The sequence below is a fragment of the Sinocyclocheilus grahami genome, unplaced genomic scaffold (assembly GCF_001515645.1).
Source record: "Sinocyclocheilus grahami isolate Dianchi unplaced genomic scaffold, SAMN03320097.WGS_v1.1 scaffold831.1, whole genome shotgun sequence".
NCBI lineage: Eukaryota > Metazoa > Chordata > Actinopteri > Cypriniformes > Cyprinidae > Sinocyclocheilus > Sinocyclocheilus grahami.
This window is the reverse complement of record NW_015506010.1, coordinates 767,706-784,755: the sequence shown is the minus strand read 5'-3', so window position 1 is coordinate 784,755 and position 17,050 is coordinate 767,706. Positions and strand designations below refer to the sequence as shown.

The 17,050-nt window shown below is 37.1% G+C and overlaps 1 protein-coding gene across 1 annotated transcript in view; it reads left to right on the top strand.

Moving 5' to 3' along the window:
- Positions 1 to 12,790, top strand: part of LOC107562658 (BDNF/NT-3 growth factors receptor-like) — a 49,343-nt gene extending 36,553 nt beyond the window's left edge. The window contains exons 9-13 of the mRNA XM_016247337.1: positions 4,834 to 4,964; positions 5,055 to 5,227; positions 5,546 to 5,786; positions 8,519 to 8,677; positions 10,761 to 12,790. Of these exons, the coding sequence (XP_016102823.1) occupies positions 4,834 to 4,964; positions 5,055 to 5,227; positions 5,546 to 5,786; positions 8,519 to 8,677; positions 10,761 to 10,946 (890 nt within the window). The 3' untranslated portion in view covers positions 10,947 to 12,790. The remainder of the gene's footprint in view (positions 1 to 4,833; positions 4,965 to 5,054; positions 5,228 to 5,545; positions 5,787 to 8,518; positions 8,678 to 10,760) is intronic.
- Positions 12,791 to 17,050: the final 4,260 nt, after the last annotated feature.

Sequence of the window (17,050 nt, the reverse complement as noted above, 5' to 3'; positions counted from 1 at the left end):
AAAATTGTTAAAAAAAAAAAAAAAAAAAAAAAAATATATATATATATATATATATATATATATATTTTTTTTTTTTATCATTATTATTATTTTTTCTCCATAAAGAGAATGAAGCTTGTCTTTCACTTTTTGTGTGTGTGTTCAACTGTGATCATTTAAAAAATATATATATTTTTGTACTTTTGTATCTTTTTATATATGTAAACATATGATAAATGTACTGTAATACAATTAAAAACAGCATAAAGGCTTTAAAGGCAATAAATAATTTACAATTTAAATAATATACATGTTTTATTCACTTTATAGTAATGAGCATGAGATTTTTTTTCCTCCACATTCTTGTAATGGAAATTTGGATAGAAAATGTTCTCGATTGTCTTAATGCTCCTACAGTAGGCATCATTTTCTTTCAGCAAAAATATACTTTCTAATTAATATTTTTTAAATTGGGAATGAAATTCAGACTCAAACACACAGCATCTTAAATATTTATTTTATAGCCCTCTTCACTTGCCTCTTGTTTTTTCGTTCACTGTGTGCTTTCCTCCCCACTCTGGTTACTTTTAATATAGGGTTATGGTGTACAGTAAGTTACTGTAGATCGATGCAGCCTCATCATCTAGCTCTCGCTAATGTAATCAGCTGACTGGCTAGTTTTTCTTAAAAAGCATTTCTTAATCACATTAAGGATAAATCTCTATGAGTGCAGTGTCTGTTCAAAATCTTCTCTCTCTCTTTATCTCTCTCTCCTCCTGCACACTAAGCACCTGATTAATCTCGTCTTATCTCTGTACTGTCCTCACTCTCTTAAAGGATGAGAAACATCTCTTTTCCACCATATCTGAAATAATCTCTAGTGCACCTTTTATTAAATTATGTCCAGTGTCTGGAATTATACACGTCTTGTGTATCTCATAAATGAAGCTCGCAGACACCCATTGTGTAGTAAAAAAAACCATTGGGATGTCTATAGAACACAAAACTAAATATTTAGGAGAATGTTTCAGCTGTCTATACAATGAAAGTCAATGGGGTCCAAAAGTTTCAAGAACAAAAAAGGTCCTAAAGGTAGTGTAAAAGTAACCGTATCCAACTGCTTAATCCAAGAGTTTGGAAGCGTTACAATTACTTTGTATCACCTTTAAATCAAATATAATGACACGTCAAGGTTCTATGTAATTGAAGTGTCGTTATATTTGAGCTCTATTTACATGAGTTTGATCTTGAGCCTCTAATAATCCAGCTGATGAGTTAAATCAGGGGTGTCTGATTAGGTAGACCAGTGGTTCCCAATCCTGGTCCTGGAGAACCTCCAACACTGCACATTTTTAATGTCTCTTTTTTTATAATGTGGGTTATTTTTTTATCTTTCGTGGTACAAATAATTTCCAGTCCAAAATGTCTGAGTTTGTGTGAAGTCCGAGTCCATCTGAATCGGAGTTTATTCATAATTGCAGTCCGAGTCCAAGTATCCCAACACTAATACCTTACTAACTCAAGTGTACCCAAGCATCCGCAGAATATTGGGTAGACATAATGGGACTAGTCCTATTATTACTATGTTATTAATATTTATTACATGTTGTGGTTCAGTCTCATTGGTTTTGTTTATTTCAAGTTTTCTTGAATTTTTGGATTCATGTCATGTTTCTTATTTATTTATTTACTTATTTATCTATATATTTTTTAATTGGTGTCCATGTCCGTATGCTATGTTTAGTAAGTCCTGGTATATTGAGTTTCTTGAGTTACTTGTTCTCAGTCTTCAGACCCTTGTTGACTTCTGTGAATAAAGAGGCACGTACTGTAGGTCTTTCAACCTTCGTTCTCTGAGACTTACATTACAGAAGATCCTTCAAGCTGTGGATCGAACAGCTATTTTTTTTCTGAACTCTGCCAGGCAGGTCATATCCAGTTTAGACTAGTCATGTTTTTATGAAACAGCAAGTCCTCTGAACTGAGATGACTTAAATCCATCTGGATTCACGTAAAATATTTTTATGATTGTGGATTTACAAGAAAAGAGAAAACTCACACTGAGGGAATACATCCACATCACTCCAGAGAGTTTATTAATGCCGTTTCGCCAGAAGCACACCAGAGCAGTCAAGCACCTGAGGCTGCTTATATCCCTGAGTTTCCTTTGCTGAGTCATATCATGGAGGCTGCTCTGCTCCGTGAGAGTCCTGCACCCCAGAATTATACATTATTATACATCCCAGAATTACTTGTACCTGAGGAGCTTGTTTAAGTTTCCTGTTTGAGAAAATGTTCCTGATTCTCCTGTTACTGAGACCATTACTGAGTTTTATATTTTTTTCAGGCATCTTAAGCCAAGTTCCTTATGTTTCCTCACTTCAACACCCCATTGAGTCTCTAGCTTTCGAAGTCTTCAAGACTCGAGTCTCCAGCCTATGAGACACAATTCCAAGCCCCACAGTCACAATCCAGATCCACCATGTTTGGATCCAATCCCATTATACTATTTTGGGATTGAAGGTTACAGAGTTCAAGGGCTGTGCAAAATGATCTTAAAGGTATAGTTCATTCCACATTTTTGTCTTTATTTACCAACTCCTATGTTGTTCCAGATGTGTATGCTCTTATTTTATCTGTCAGACCAAGTGCACTCTAAAAATGCTGGGTTAAAAACAACCAAATTTGGGTCATTTTGGCAAGCCAGCAATCAGTCAAAAAGGGACAAACTCAGCGCTGGTTTGTATTGTATTTCTAGCTTGTACTTATTTGAACAATGTCTAAGAACTTGGTATTACAACCACTTCTTGTGTCTGTTTGCCTCTTTAAGAAGAATCGCTTTATGTATCCCCCAATTGTAAGTCGCTTTGGATAAAAGAGTCTGCTAAATGACTAAATGTAAATGTAAATGTAAATGTATTGACCTTCCTGCGTTGGGTTAAATGTTTGACCCAGCACGCTACGCTGTTGTTGTTGCTATTTTTATTTAATCTTTTTTTTTTACAAAGTATTAATACTGCTGGATTAAAACAAACTTAAATTATAATCACTTTAACACACAAAGAATGATTAGAGTAGCAACATAGGAATGAAAATGTATTAATAAGTAAGAACACCCAGAAATGAACAAGATATAGGCAAAAGTAAAATCTCTAGCTTTCGAAGTCTTCAAGACTCGAGTCTCCAGCCTATGAGACACAATTCCAAGCCCCACAGTCACAATCCAGATCCACCATGTTTGGATCCAATCCCATTATACTATTTTGGGATTGAAGGTTACAGAGTTCAAGGGCTGTGCAAAATGATCTTAAAGGTATAGTTCATTCCACATTTTTGTCTTTATTTACCAACTCCTATGTTGTTCCAGATGTGTATGCTCTTATTTTATCTGTCAGACCAAGTGCACTCTAAAAATGCTGGGTTAAAAACAACCAAATTTGGGTCATTTTGGCAAGCCAGCAATCAGTCAAAAAGGGACAAACTCAGCGCTGGTTTGTATTGTATTTCTAGCTTGTACTTATTTGAACAATGTCTAAGAACTTGGTATTACAACCACTTCTTGTGTCTGTTTGCCTCTTTAAGAAGAATCGCTTTATGTATCCCCCAATTGTAAGTCGCTTTGGATAAAAGAGTCTGCTAAATGACTAAATGTAAATGTAAATGTAAATGTATTGACCTTCCTGCGTTGGGTTAAATGTTTGACCCAGCACGCTACGCTGTTGTTGTTGCTATTTTTATTTAATCTTTTTTTTTTACAAAGTATTAATACTGCTGGATTAAAACAAACTTAAATTATAATCACTTTAACACACAAAGAATGATTAGAGTAGCAACATAGGAATGAAAATGTATTAATAAGTAAGAACACCCAGAAATGAACAAGATATAGGCAAAAGTAAAAACAATGTGTACATGTGTATGTGAATGAGAAAGCGTGCAAAAAAGAATGGCAAATCAACAGTTATACAGCTCATACATGAAATTGCTTTTTAAACATTACATTGAACATTGCTGAAGAAAAATGTATTAACTTATGTTTAAGACCGAATTTGACTATTTCATTCATTTTTTCTTCCGTCAATGGAAAAAAAAACTATAAAAATCCCTTTTAACCCTCTCTGTTTAAAGCATTTTAGTCACTTTTCTCAAGCGCCATTACGGCTCAGCACTCAAGTGATTTTGGTTTGAGAGAAAACACTCCAGTTTTAAAAGAACATACTTCTCGCTGCAGGCATTTTAAAGTTCTGCCCCGATTACTTTTCTTATTTTTCACACATATTCCTGTCATCCTTCTTTACCCAACAGTCTCAACTCTTGTTTTGTTTGTTTTTTAGAGTGTAGTCAATTGTTCTGTTTGACATCTGGTCCTAATTGCACTACTCTGAGCAATCCATGCCTCTTGAGGACAGAGGTGTGAGGTTTACCTGTGGAGCTCTTTCTAGCTGGCCTTCGTATCACTCACTCCCATCCGGGTCACGGCACCAATCCAGGTCACGGCACCAATGTAACTAGTCCTACTCGCACCACTCCAAATGGAATTCAAACCATTGTCAACCAGCATGGGAGGCAGGCATGCTAGCAAGGACTCAGCTTCTACTGTCGGTTCCTAGAGTGCCTCTTGAGGGCAGGGAGTGAGGTTTACCTGAGCAGCTCGTACTAGCTGTTCTCCATTACAAATGCTCACTCAGATGACATGACAAAATTACATGACTAAGTACAGTATCCTGTTCAGTATATGGCACATAATACCAGAGAATGACCAATGTATTACAAAATACATTCTTTCTTGTGAATAATTTTGATAAGAACACAAATGTAACATAAATGTGTGATTGTGTTGTGTTCTTTCAACAGTTGTTCAGCACATTAAGAGGCACAACATTGTACTGAAGAGGGAACTCGGAGAAGGAGCGTTTGGGAAAGTGTTTCTGGCCGAATGCTACAACCTGTCCACAGATCAGGAGAAGATCTTAGTGGCTGTCAAGGTTGGTTGTTGAATTTAGTGTTGATGTTGGCATACTGAACGTTAAGTTGTCAGTATACTCAGTGTATTTGTACACGTTTTGTGTTTGTAGACTTTGAAAGAGGCCAGCGAGAACGCCAGGAAGGACTTCCATCGTGAAGCTGAGTTGTTGACTAATCTGCAGCACGAACACATCGTCACATTCTACGGAGTGTGTGTTGAGAGCGATCCACTTATTATGGTGTTTGAGTACATGAAACACGGCGACCTCAACAAGTTCCTTAGGTACAGCTGCCTGAACATGTCTGCATGTGTGGTTTGTATTGGAATCCAATAGTGCCTAGTCACATCTTTTCTATAATTGCTTTGTCCATGTAAGCCAATAGTTGCACATCATTTTTCTTGTATTAAAATTCCAATACAAAGGAAATCAATCCGTCAGAGCATAGGAATTTAATTCCTGCTAGCAAGTTTGAACTTGTAATTGGTAAACACATTCTCTCTGAAACCCAAATGATCTACCATGGCCAGTCTCTGACTCTAAGATGAATGTTTGTGAATTATGGTCTGGTTGAGGTCATTACTTTGTCTGTCCACCCGCAGGGCTCATGGTCCTGATGCAGTCCTGATGGCTGATGGACAGGTGCAGCAGCAGGCAGAGCTCACTCAGTCTCAGATGCTGCATATTGCACAGCAGATCGCCGCAGGCATGGTGTATCTGGCTTCCCAGCACTTTGTTCACAGAGACCTGGCCACACGAAACTGCCTAGTCGGGGAGAATCTCCTGGTGAAGATCGGAGACTTTGGGATGTCCCGAGATGTCTACAGTACGGATTACTATCGGGTAAGATTTCCTTTCTAGTTTGACTGTGTTTTTGACCCCAAAATGTTTTGGGATACTTAAATTACACTTGAATTTATAGCATTACATAGAAAATTATATATTAAAAAATATACATTTTATTACTTGGAAATTAATGCTGACTTCACAAGGACACCTAAAGGTGGTATTTAAGTCCTTTTCCCAGTATATGTATAAATCAATATGCGTCTCATGTTCTTTGCTATACACTGTCTACTGATCACTGAATACCAGCTATTCAAACACCTTGACCCTACTAGCTCTCTTTCTTTATGATGTCAGCAGAATTTCACTCTTTGTGTGTGTGTGTGCATGTCCTGATTCACTACTGTCAGTAAGTCTCTCCCAGATTAGGAGTCAGGGAGGTAAGTGGTGTGGGAACAGGAAAGAGGGGTTGCTATGGCAACAGCAAAGAAAAGGAATAGAGCGCTTGCGCTGTCAAACTGAAAAAGTCATTAAAGTTCTCTCATTAGTATTCACCCCCATAATCAGCATGAGGGCCTACTGAGATGGAGAGGGGCCTAAGTTAGGGATAAAAAGTTAGGATAAAAACAAACCGAAAGATATATAAATATAATGGCTAGCAAAAAGAAAATCAAGAAACCAAACCTTACACTTTGGAATATGATGCATTCGAAGACAGACTGACAACTTGATTTATTCTTTGATATCATGATGTTCTTCTACTGTGTTCCATTCATGTATTCAGCGTGAATCATTTATCCAGTGATTGAATATGGGTTGAATGATGTTTATAAATGCAGAGATGTGCTATTAGATAACTCTCTTCACTAACAACTGTGCCAAGTTCATTTGAGTTCATTTATCTCTGAATACTGATGAATATCATGACACGTCTCCATTATAAGAGCCTCCATTGAGATTCAAATGCAGGTCAGTGGATTTGTGAGTGTGCGTGCACAATGTGTACACCATTGGTTAGGCCTATAGAACATCAGTTTCCATAGAAACAGCTGGCCAGGCAGAGGCTGATGGGTGGAGTTATGTTGTGAAAGCATGTTGTGTAACCACAGAACTTCTTATGAAGCTACATTAGTGCATTATAACCCATATTCAGAAGCTTCATAAACATGGCTGATGATCTTCATAAAGTCTTTTCCACCTTTGTCATCCTTCTTTCTCTCCATATAACTCTGTAGTCACACTTGAGTTTGGGGACCAATTCTCACTATTAACTAACTATTAACTACAAATGTTTGCTTCAATAAACTCTTAATTTGCAGCTTATTAATAGTTAGTAAGGTAGTTGTTAAGTTTATGTATGGGTTAGGGTTAACTAAAATATGATCATGCAGAATAGGGCATTAATATCTGCTTTATAAGTGCTAATAAACAGCCAATATGCTAGTAATATGCATGCTAATAAACAACTAGTTAATAGTGAGAATTGGTCCCTAAACTAAAGTTTTACCAATTCTTTAATAGAGAGTCAATATTTTGATAATTTAAATTCAGCAGGAAATCAAAATTAACCTGGTTTACTTTCTTAATACACATTCTTGGTCATATTGTGCACCATTTATCACTACACAGTATTCCAAAGGAAAAACATGTCTTCTTAAACTTTGAGCCATGTGTTATCTTGCTCCAATCTTTTTAGAAACATACAGTTTTTATGAACCAATCAGTTCTTGATGGATGAAGTTGTCCTACCTTTTTCCTAACTGAATATCCAAATTTTCCTAATTATAACAGTAATGTGCGAACAGCCTTACATGTTGACTTTAGCAAAGTGTATTATTATCATAGTCATTCAGTTCTGTTCTTCTATCTCGTATCCAATTTCAGGGTTAGCTGAAAATTACACTTTTTTTTTGCATACTTAATAATGTACACACTTTACTAACCGATAAGCTACAAACTTAATACAATAATGCAACAATAATGGGCTTTGCCAGTAACTGTCCACCTAAAACCAGTTAAGAGGAATTTAAACTAGTGCAAACTGGTCTAAGCTTTTTAGCAGGATGTTGTTGTGTGGATGAGCATGTGAGAATGTGTGTGTGTGTTCGATTGCAGGGGGAAAAGGTTTCTAATAGTGCTTGTGTAGTAGACCACTTTTTAAGTGACCCTTCCAATCTGTAGCTCCACTATGGGACCAGTGAAAAGCCTAAAAGCTTTTGACCTTAATATTTGATGAATCCAGTATGTTAAACCAATTAATCTGAGACTAATCCACATACTGGACCACAATCTCATAATTAATATTTCAGAGGCAGCGCATTATGGAGAAAGCTAATAAATGAAATGATTGGTTTTGGGGTTGAGCTCCAGACCAGACTAACTCCCCAAGCTTACAGTATCAAAATCCTGAGAGGCACAACTTATGGCACCATCTGAGGTCCTGAACTGGAAATGCTGTCAGCATTTGCCTGAGAGGTTTTTGGACTGAACAATGTTCCAAATACAACAAACTGTCGACTGTCTGCTCTTGCTCTAAAAGTATGTATGGATCTTATCCATTAGCACCTGTCAGATGCAGGGAGTTTTGATAGAGTAGTTTGGTTTTATGTATCTTCTGTTTCATCGATTTGAGCACACCTGGACATCTTAAAGTCAAACCACAGTTATACAATATTCAGTGCCATTCTTTTTTGTAATAAATTACATTGTTTGGCCGTTACCACTTTTAATGATTTGACATCAGCATCCATATGTTGCATAACTCAATGTTCAAAGTTTTACATGTGTAGGTTGGAGGCCATACCATGCTGCCAATCCGCTGGATGCCACCAGAAAGTATCATGTACAGGAAGTTCACCACGGAGAGTGACGTTTGGAGTCTGGGAGTAGTGCTGTGGGAGATCTTTACCTATGGTAAACAGCCCTGGTACCAACTGTCAAATAATGAGGTATTGACACATTAAAACATCTACACACCAGCGCCATCTCCACAAAAGGCCTTTTTTTGGGAGGCCTCTCCAGCACATTTCTTTTTTTTTAATTCATGAGCCAACAAATTTGATCCAACTACCAAATTTGATTCATCCTGCAGAGTTCAGCTCCAACATTAATCAAACACACCTGAACCAGCTAATCAAGGTCTCCAGGATTACTTGAAAGTCATAGGCAAGTGTGTTGGAGCAGGTTGAAACTGAAGTCTACAGAAAGGTAGACCTCCAGGAGAATGGTTGTCTACCCCTGCCTTAGAGACCACGCAGAACACCTTAGCAACCACATAGAACACATTAGCAATCAACTAAAAGACCCCTGAGCAAGGTTTCCCAACCCTGTTCCTAGAATATAACAGTATACATTTTCAACTGATCCCAATGAATAGTTGTCTAAGTGGTGTCTGCATAATAGTAAAGGATTCATAGATAATTGGCTGAGTTGTTGGGCTAGACCTGACCTACTAAATGGAGACATCAACCCCTCCAGTTAGGGTGCCACTCTCCTTTCTAGAAATCTGCCATATAGTCCTTGTAGTGTTATTGTTTGACTAACTGGAGCCCAGGTCAGGAAGCAGACACACTGGCTTAATCGACCGTCTGCTAGCTGCCTTGAGTTGTCATTTAGCTCATATAAATGACAATATTATCCTATAAATGTGCCCCCAGAAACAGGGTTAGAAAGCTGTGCTCTTTCACTGGACAGTGTCTTTTCAAAAGGTACACCAAAAGGGTGCACATTGGTACTTTAAATGCACATATTAGTACCTAAAGTGTACATATTAGATCCTAAAATGTACAAACGTCTTTTGGAAAGGTTTCTGAGAATGTAGCAACCACATAGAACACGCCAGCCACCACCCAGAACAGGGGTGTCCAGTCATACTCCTGGAGGACCACTATCCTGGAGTTTAGCTCCAACTCCAATTAAACACACCTGAACCAGCTAATAGAGGTCTTCAGGATTACTAGACACTTCCCGGCAGATGTATTGGAGCAAGTTGTAGCTAAACTCTATTTGACTCTACACCCTTGCCCTGGGAACCACCCAGAACACCATAACCAACCAGAAGAACCTTATAAACCATTTAGAACACCTAAGCAACCACTTAGCATTCATTCAAATCTCAGATTTCTCTTTGAATAGCCTAAGTATTCAAACACATAAGACAGGAGTGTTCAATCCTGATCCTGGAGGGCCAACGTCTTGCAGATTTTAGTTCCTTCCAGCCCCAACTCCCTTGCCTGGAAGTTGCTAGTGAATCTGATGACCTTGATTTGCTGGTTCAGGTGTGTTTAATTAGGGTTGGAGCTAAACTCTGCAAGACAGTGGCCGTGCAGGAATTGGTTTGGATACCCATGACAAATAGCTATACTATAAAAACTTCAACACTGTTGGAAATGTAAATTGTCACATCGGTTTATTTTAAAGGGGACATTGGATGCCCATTGTCCACAAGCTGGTGTGATTCTTTAGGGTCTTCATGAAATGTCTGCAACATACTTTGGTAAAAATCCTCAACGGTCATTTAAAACAACATCCTTTTTACCTTGTCGAAAACAGCTCTGTTCACAGCAACCCATTTCGTTTTCGAAATGATAATCAGCTACTGCTCACCCCACCCGAAGACTATTATGCTCGCTTTACATCCAACTACAAAACACCTGCATTGCTTATTGCGGAGAAGATGGCGGACAGCGTACATCTGGCTGAGGGCGGAAATATGCTAATAAGGGACAGTCCGTCAGTGGTCGTGGGCGGGGCCTGAGCAGTATGATGTCATACTGCTCGGATATTAAAAAGGGCTTGATTATTGAGACTGTTTAGGTTTTTTGGGGAATAAAAAAAGGAGTGAATGGATTTTTATCATTGTAGGATGGTTGTGTCCACACACTGACACATTTATATGCAAACACCACGTAAAAGTGAATTTTGCATCCGATGTCCCCTTTAATAAACAATCCTTTTCTACTTTTATATCAGTTTGCGTCACACATTTCTGGACATTTTTTGCTTGACATTTCACTCATTGCTCTTTTGTAGGTAATTGAGTGTATCACCCAAGGTCGTGTACTGCAGCGACCCCGGACCTGTCTGAAGGAGGTGTATGATTTAATGCTGGGATGCTGGCTGAGAGAACCGCACACCCGACTCAACATTAAAGAGATCCATAACCTGCTCCTCAACCTGGCCAAGGCATCACCGGTGTATCTGGACATCCTGGGATAAGAGCGCACGTGCCATGCGTGGGACTGCGATTGGATTCCTGAAACTGCCCCCTCCTCTATCTCACCCAAAATCTCTTTCTTCTACAGCTTTAACATCTCCTTCCTTGTCCACCTCCTCGTCAACTGCACCAACTTCTCAATATGAAATGGAAATGGGATGTTGTCCATGTACAATGACTACGAATGATGTATTTCTGAACAAAAATGGATTGAATGGAAAGAGCCGCATTGAAGTGACTATAGTTTAGTTACTAAGAATACAATTTTCAACCATTCTCAACTTCTGGAGCAAGTTCACACCTGTAAATTCCATTTTGGGAAAAATGCATTCGGGACTTGAGGAAGGGCGTCCCTCTTAATAACAAAGAGGAAACAGCAGCTCCATAAACAATGACCAAACACAAATGTGAGGAGAAGTAAACAACTTTTAAGCCCATCAGATTCCAGTCGGCTCCCACCTGTTACATCCTTAATCCGATACAAAGCACAGAACCTGAAATTAGCATGGTGACCAACAGTGACAAACTGCGACTATATCTAAATGTATACATGTCTGTTTATGGAACTGGACGCTACCAATGTAGTTTCACAGTTGAGCGACTTTAATTAAAAGCTTCTGGACGCTGACAGGATGTTGTTGCTGCCGATCTCATCTGAAATGGAGAAGTAACTCACTAAAATGTGTCTATAACATAGGCGTTATTTATAGTGAGACACGTACCCACCACTTTTTCCAGGGCCAATTTTGTCCATCCATTTCCACCAACTTTGTCCCACCACTTTATGAAATAGTTTAGGGTTATGACGAGTGCAGTGGACATGTCTCCAATTGTCGAGCAAAGGTTTCAATTTTGTTAAAATGAGTAGCGATCTGGTGATGGAATTAGTTATGATTTTCTGACATTTCTATACATAATGTCACATTTTACTTTTGACTTGAGCACATACTCTACTACTGACCTGATTTCCAGATCAATGCTTCATATTTATAAGATCATTATTAACCTTATTAATGTTCATAAGCTAAGCCTTCACCATTTTGTGATGTTACAACCAGCATGTCTGTTTTCTGCCCCTGTGCCCACCACAAAATCAACGCTATGTCTTCAGGTTTGTACACGACATGTGCTACGGAGGGCTAGATGGAGTCATTTGAGAGTACCGTCAGCTTGCATTTCTTACAGGAGCTTAATTACACAAAGTGGCCGATTATGATGGTGCGGGCTAAATTACGACCTTTGCTTTCTCTCATTCTCGATCGCCATGTTTTACTACTGAGTGGAAGCACTAATGTAGTACTCAAGCTTGCTTGGTTGTGCAACTGCTATAGTGTAATATATATTTCATTACAGGACAAATGTCTTCTATTAGCAGCAACTCCCTCTAGACTCATATGCGCTATCAGTGGGGAAAAGAGGAGAGACAGGAGGGGACAGGATGGAGAGAATGAGACGAGGGGAGGAAAATAATGTTAAACAGAGATAAACATGAGTCACCTCACTAAAACCCACATTTCTTCTTCCTTTTATTGTACATAGATGATTATAACTATTTATTACTATAGAGATCCTATCCCAGCATCCTTTTTGTTTGAGTTCATTATTGCACTGTCAATCCCTCTCCTATTGGAGACTTTGCACACTGGACTCAATGGCATGAATTTGTGAACACAAATCTTCAGTTTTTGAGCGAAAAGTCCCAAAAATTGTTTACACAAGGAATTAGTTTATTAATTAATTTATTTTTTGGAAATAAGAATTGTAATCTTTAAGATATGTAACTTTTTAAAACAAATTTATTTTGTACTTAATGTGAAGCACATTTGTTTTTGACTTTTGCCTGTAAATGATTTTATGTAAAATTAATTATTATTTATATTATTATTATTTAAAGAACAAAAAAATTCATATTTGGTTGAGAATGAATATAGAGGATGTATTAATGTAAAAAGACAGAAAGAGTACATATTTTGGATGAACAATGAGAAAACTTTAGGTTAAATGTTCGTTACATTCCCACAAAAGAAGCATCATTTTGGATTACGACCATTTTTCATGATCATTAAGAACATTTTCTCCACAAATTCTCGCTGACATTTTTTAAAATTTCCATTATTCTAAATTGTAATTCTCATTACTGTAATACAGTCGTTTTTACTGTAGAACAATGTTTTTAATTTAAATTCACAATTTCAAGAAAGTATAACAAACTACCATGAAGCATCAGTATTTTACACTTTGAATATCATTACTTTTTTCTCATTACAGTGATGGCTATGATTTGTTTTTATGATATATATATAGCAATGGGGTAAAATGTGCTTAATTGTCATGAAAATAATGCCAGAATGCAATTCCTTTGTTTTCATCATAAAACCGAGGGAAAATGTTGTTTGAGATACAAATATGAATGAGTTTCAGTAGCTCAGATTAGTCTTGCCTTGTGCAAAAATCTCCAAAGCATCCTGCGACAGAACAATAAACTGTGACTGCATATCAGACACCTTCTTCTACATGTTCAGAACCTCTTCTGATGTTTCAGAATATCTATAAGCTAACTACCACAATTGAACAAGTGTTAAAGTCAACATGAAAGCAGAACTGACCTTCTTCACTTTCTTACACTTTCCTTTTTCTTATTGTGCACATTATTACACAGACAAAAGTCATTGTGTAACTCTAAAACAACTTGCCTTTTCTGTTGACCTTACCAATCACCAATTTACAGAAATAAAATGGCTTTCAAAGGCTGTTTCGTGTTGACTTTAAGTCCAAAATTGGGAGACTTACTCCCTTTTCTTAATACTTTTTAACAGGCCTATTGACACCTGGAAAGAAGATTTCACAAATATAGGGTGATAATTTCATTTATGGAATTATAGAGTTATACGTTCAGCCACACTAGTACAATCAAATGTCCTTATCTGTATGAGATATATGGACCAGTCAAGTTGTCTGCCATTGTATTTAATAAAAGTGTAATGTCTTACCTCATCATGAGTGTGTGTGTGTGTTATTGTAACAGTGAGTTATGCGTATAGGTTCATGTTTATAGGTTGGTCAATAGAGGTTCGTACAGAGTGCTTTGACAACATGGGCCAAATGTATTGACCTACAGGCACTAAAATGCTTTATTGACAGCCATGTTTTTTAATGTCTTCTTGGCTGCCAGCCTGAATATTTACCTCATGCAGTAACATGATGGAGACCAGAGCAAGTTAAAAACAATTTATGATGAAACGGCACAATCTATAAAGTTGATGTACCATTAGTGTTGCTATAGTAGATCTGAAGCTTCAAGAGAATAAAACAAAAACTTGTTCCAATTCCCATTTCACTGACAGAGGGGAAAAGAAAGGGAGGACTGGTCAATCGGCGGGTCGATGGCTTGTTTTGACATTGTACATTAAGACCTAACTAATTGCCAGAGGGCTAAATGCTTTTAAAAACACATCTATGGCGCTCAGTGCAATCACTTGGATTTTTCAAAGCGTACAGCAGAATTCTCAAAGGACCGAGTGCATGTGAGAGTGCAAACAACCACAGCTCTAAACAAACAAAGATCCTCTGATCTCATCATTTTAAATCAGTTCTTGCAGTTTTATATACAGTACATATGTTTGTAGAGTTGTCATTATTGCAGTATTGAACTATAGCATGTCAAATTCAATCACCATGCAATATTTGTGTTACAAACAGGAAAGAGACCTCAAATAGTATGGCTTTTTGTGCAGAGATATGCTGTTACTTTTCTAAGTGATCAGACTAATATTTTGGTATATACAATACTCTGACATGCAATAAAAATAAATGCACTATGATGGAGGGATCCATATCTAGAGACCTCATTTGAGAATTTAAAGGGATAGTTCAGAAAAATTCAGTCATGATACACAGGTGCATCTCAATATTTAGAATGCCGTGGAAAAGTTCATTTATTTCAGTAATTCAACTCAAATTGTGAAAATCGTGTATTAAATAAATTAAATGCACACAGACTGAAGTAGTTTAAGTCTTTGGTTCTTTTAATTGTGATGATTTTGGCTCACATTTAACAAAAACCCACCAATTCACTCTCTCAACAAATTAGAATACTTCATAAGACCAATAAAAAAAAATGTTTTTTTTTAAAACAAAAAAGAATTGTTGGCCTTCTGGAAAGTACCGGTATGTTCATTTACTGTACATGTACTCAATACTTGGTAGGGGCTCCCTTTGCTTTAATTACTGCCTCAATTCGGCGTGGCATGGAGGTGATCAGTTTGTGGCACTGCTGAGGTGGTATGGAAGCCCAGGTTTCTTTGACAGTGGCCTTCAGCTCATCTGCTTTTTTTTTTGGTCTCGTTTCTCATTTTCCTTTTGACAAGATTCTCTATGGGGTTCAGGTCTGGTGAGTTTGCTGGCCAGTCAAGCACACCAACACCATGGTCATTTAACCAACTTTTGGTGCTTTTGGCAGTGTGGGCAGGTGCCAAATCCTGCTGGAAAATGAAATCAGCATCTTCAAAAAGCTGGTCAGCAAATGTGAGCCAAAATCATCACAATTAAAAGAACCAAAGACTTAAACTACTTCAGTCTGTGTGCATTGAATTTATTTAATACACGAGTTTCACAATTTGAGTTGAATTACTGAAATAAATGAACTTTTCCACGACATTCTAATTTTTTGAGATGCACCTGCAGTTGCCCTTTACTTTTGTTACACTCTTCCGTGGAACACGGAAGTTTAGAGTTTAGTGTTTTTTTTGTTTTTCAGTGGGATCCAGTGTTGTTTTACACCCCATTGTATGGACAAAAGCAGTTAAGACATTCTTTAAACTGTTCTCTTTTAACCACCCAGAGTTGTTATTAACTATGTAAAATAATTTTTGTTAATTGAAATAAAGTTAAAAAAAATATATATATATATATATAAATATTACATATATATTAGAATGTTGCCTTAGCAACATATGAAACTTGACATATAAAATTACTAAAACTAAAACTGAAATTAAAATAAATTAAGCCAAATAGAAATATAAAAAAACTAATAAAAAAGACAACAGCATATAGAAAAATTACTAAACAAACAAAAAATTAAAGGGGTCATATGATGTTGCTAAAAAGAACATTACTTTGTGTATTTGGTGTAATGAAATGTGTTTATGCGGTTTAAGGTTAAAAAAAACATTATTTTCCACATACTGTACATTTGTCACGAATCCGGTCGCGCTGCACACATCTGAATATTTGGGTTGAACTGTTCTGGAACAGTGTTGTAAATACAACTTAACCACTGATTTCTAGTTGTGTCCTCTTTTGGAAGGCCAAACAAAGTAGTTTCGCTTTCACAACGAAACACACAGCGTCTTCACGACATGGCGGCAGTGGCGGCAGCAACAATAAAGTTACGCCTTCTTTCTTTGCGTGAACATTTGGGCAGCGTTATGCAAATCTTCCCAAACAGTGACGTAGACATGTGGGGGCGTGTTTGAACGAGGCGTTTTAGGAGGGCGTGGGTGAGTCTTAACTTTTATAAAGAATATCTCTTTGGATTTGAGACTTTAGTCTTTGCAACTTTAGGGATCTTATCTAAGCACGAACAGCTTGTAACACTCCCAAAAGAAAGGAAAACTTGAAATCGCATCATATGACCCCTTTAAATGTTATCTGAAAATATAAAAACTAAAGATAATTTAAATTATTAATAAAATACTATATATAATACTAAAATAAGCAACCACGTGACTATCCGTTTGCACAGACCCCACACTTAATTACTTTTTTTTTTTAGAAAATACAAAAATAATATATCACTGAAACAAACACTGAATAGTGCCCAGTTGTACAGAAATTTTAACAAAGGATAATTACCCATCTTTTGTAAAGGCTGAGAAAAAAAAGAGATGGTTTCATCAAAATTTAAAGAAAGGGACACTTATTATGGCAGGCCATTCCTCTTCATTCTAAATGGATTTCTGCCACCTTGCATCCTCAGAGACATTAACTTTTAAATGCCACTCCAATACATTATGTGGACAACTGTGAGGTTTTGTGGTCTGTTTAAATAGGAAACACAGATTCATCACTGCTTTTTTTTTCTTTTTATGGGAAAGCAGGGAAG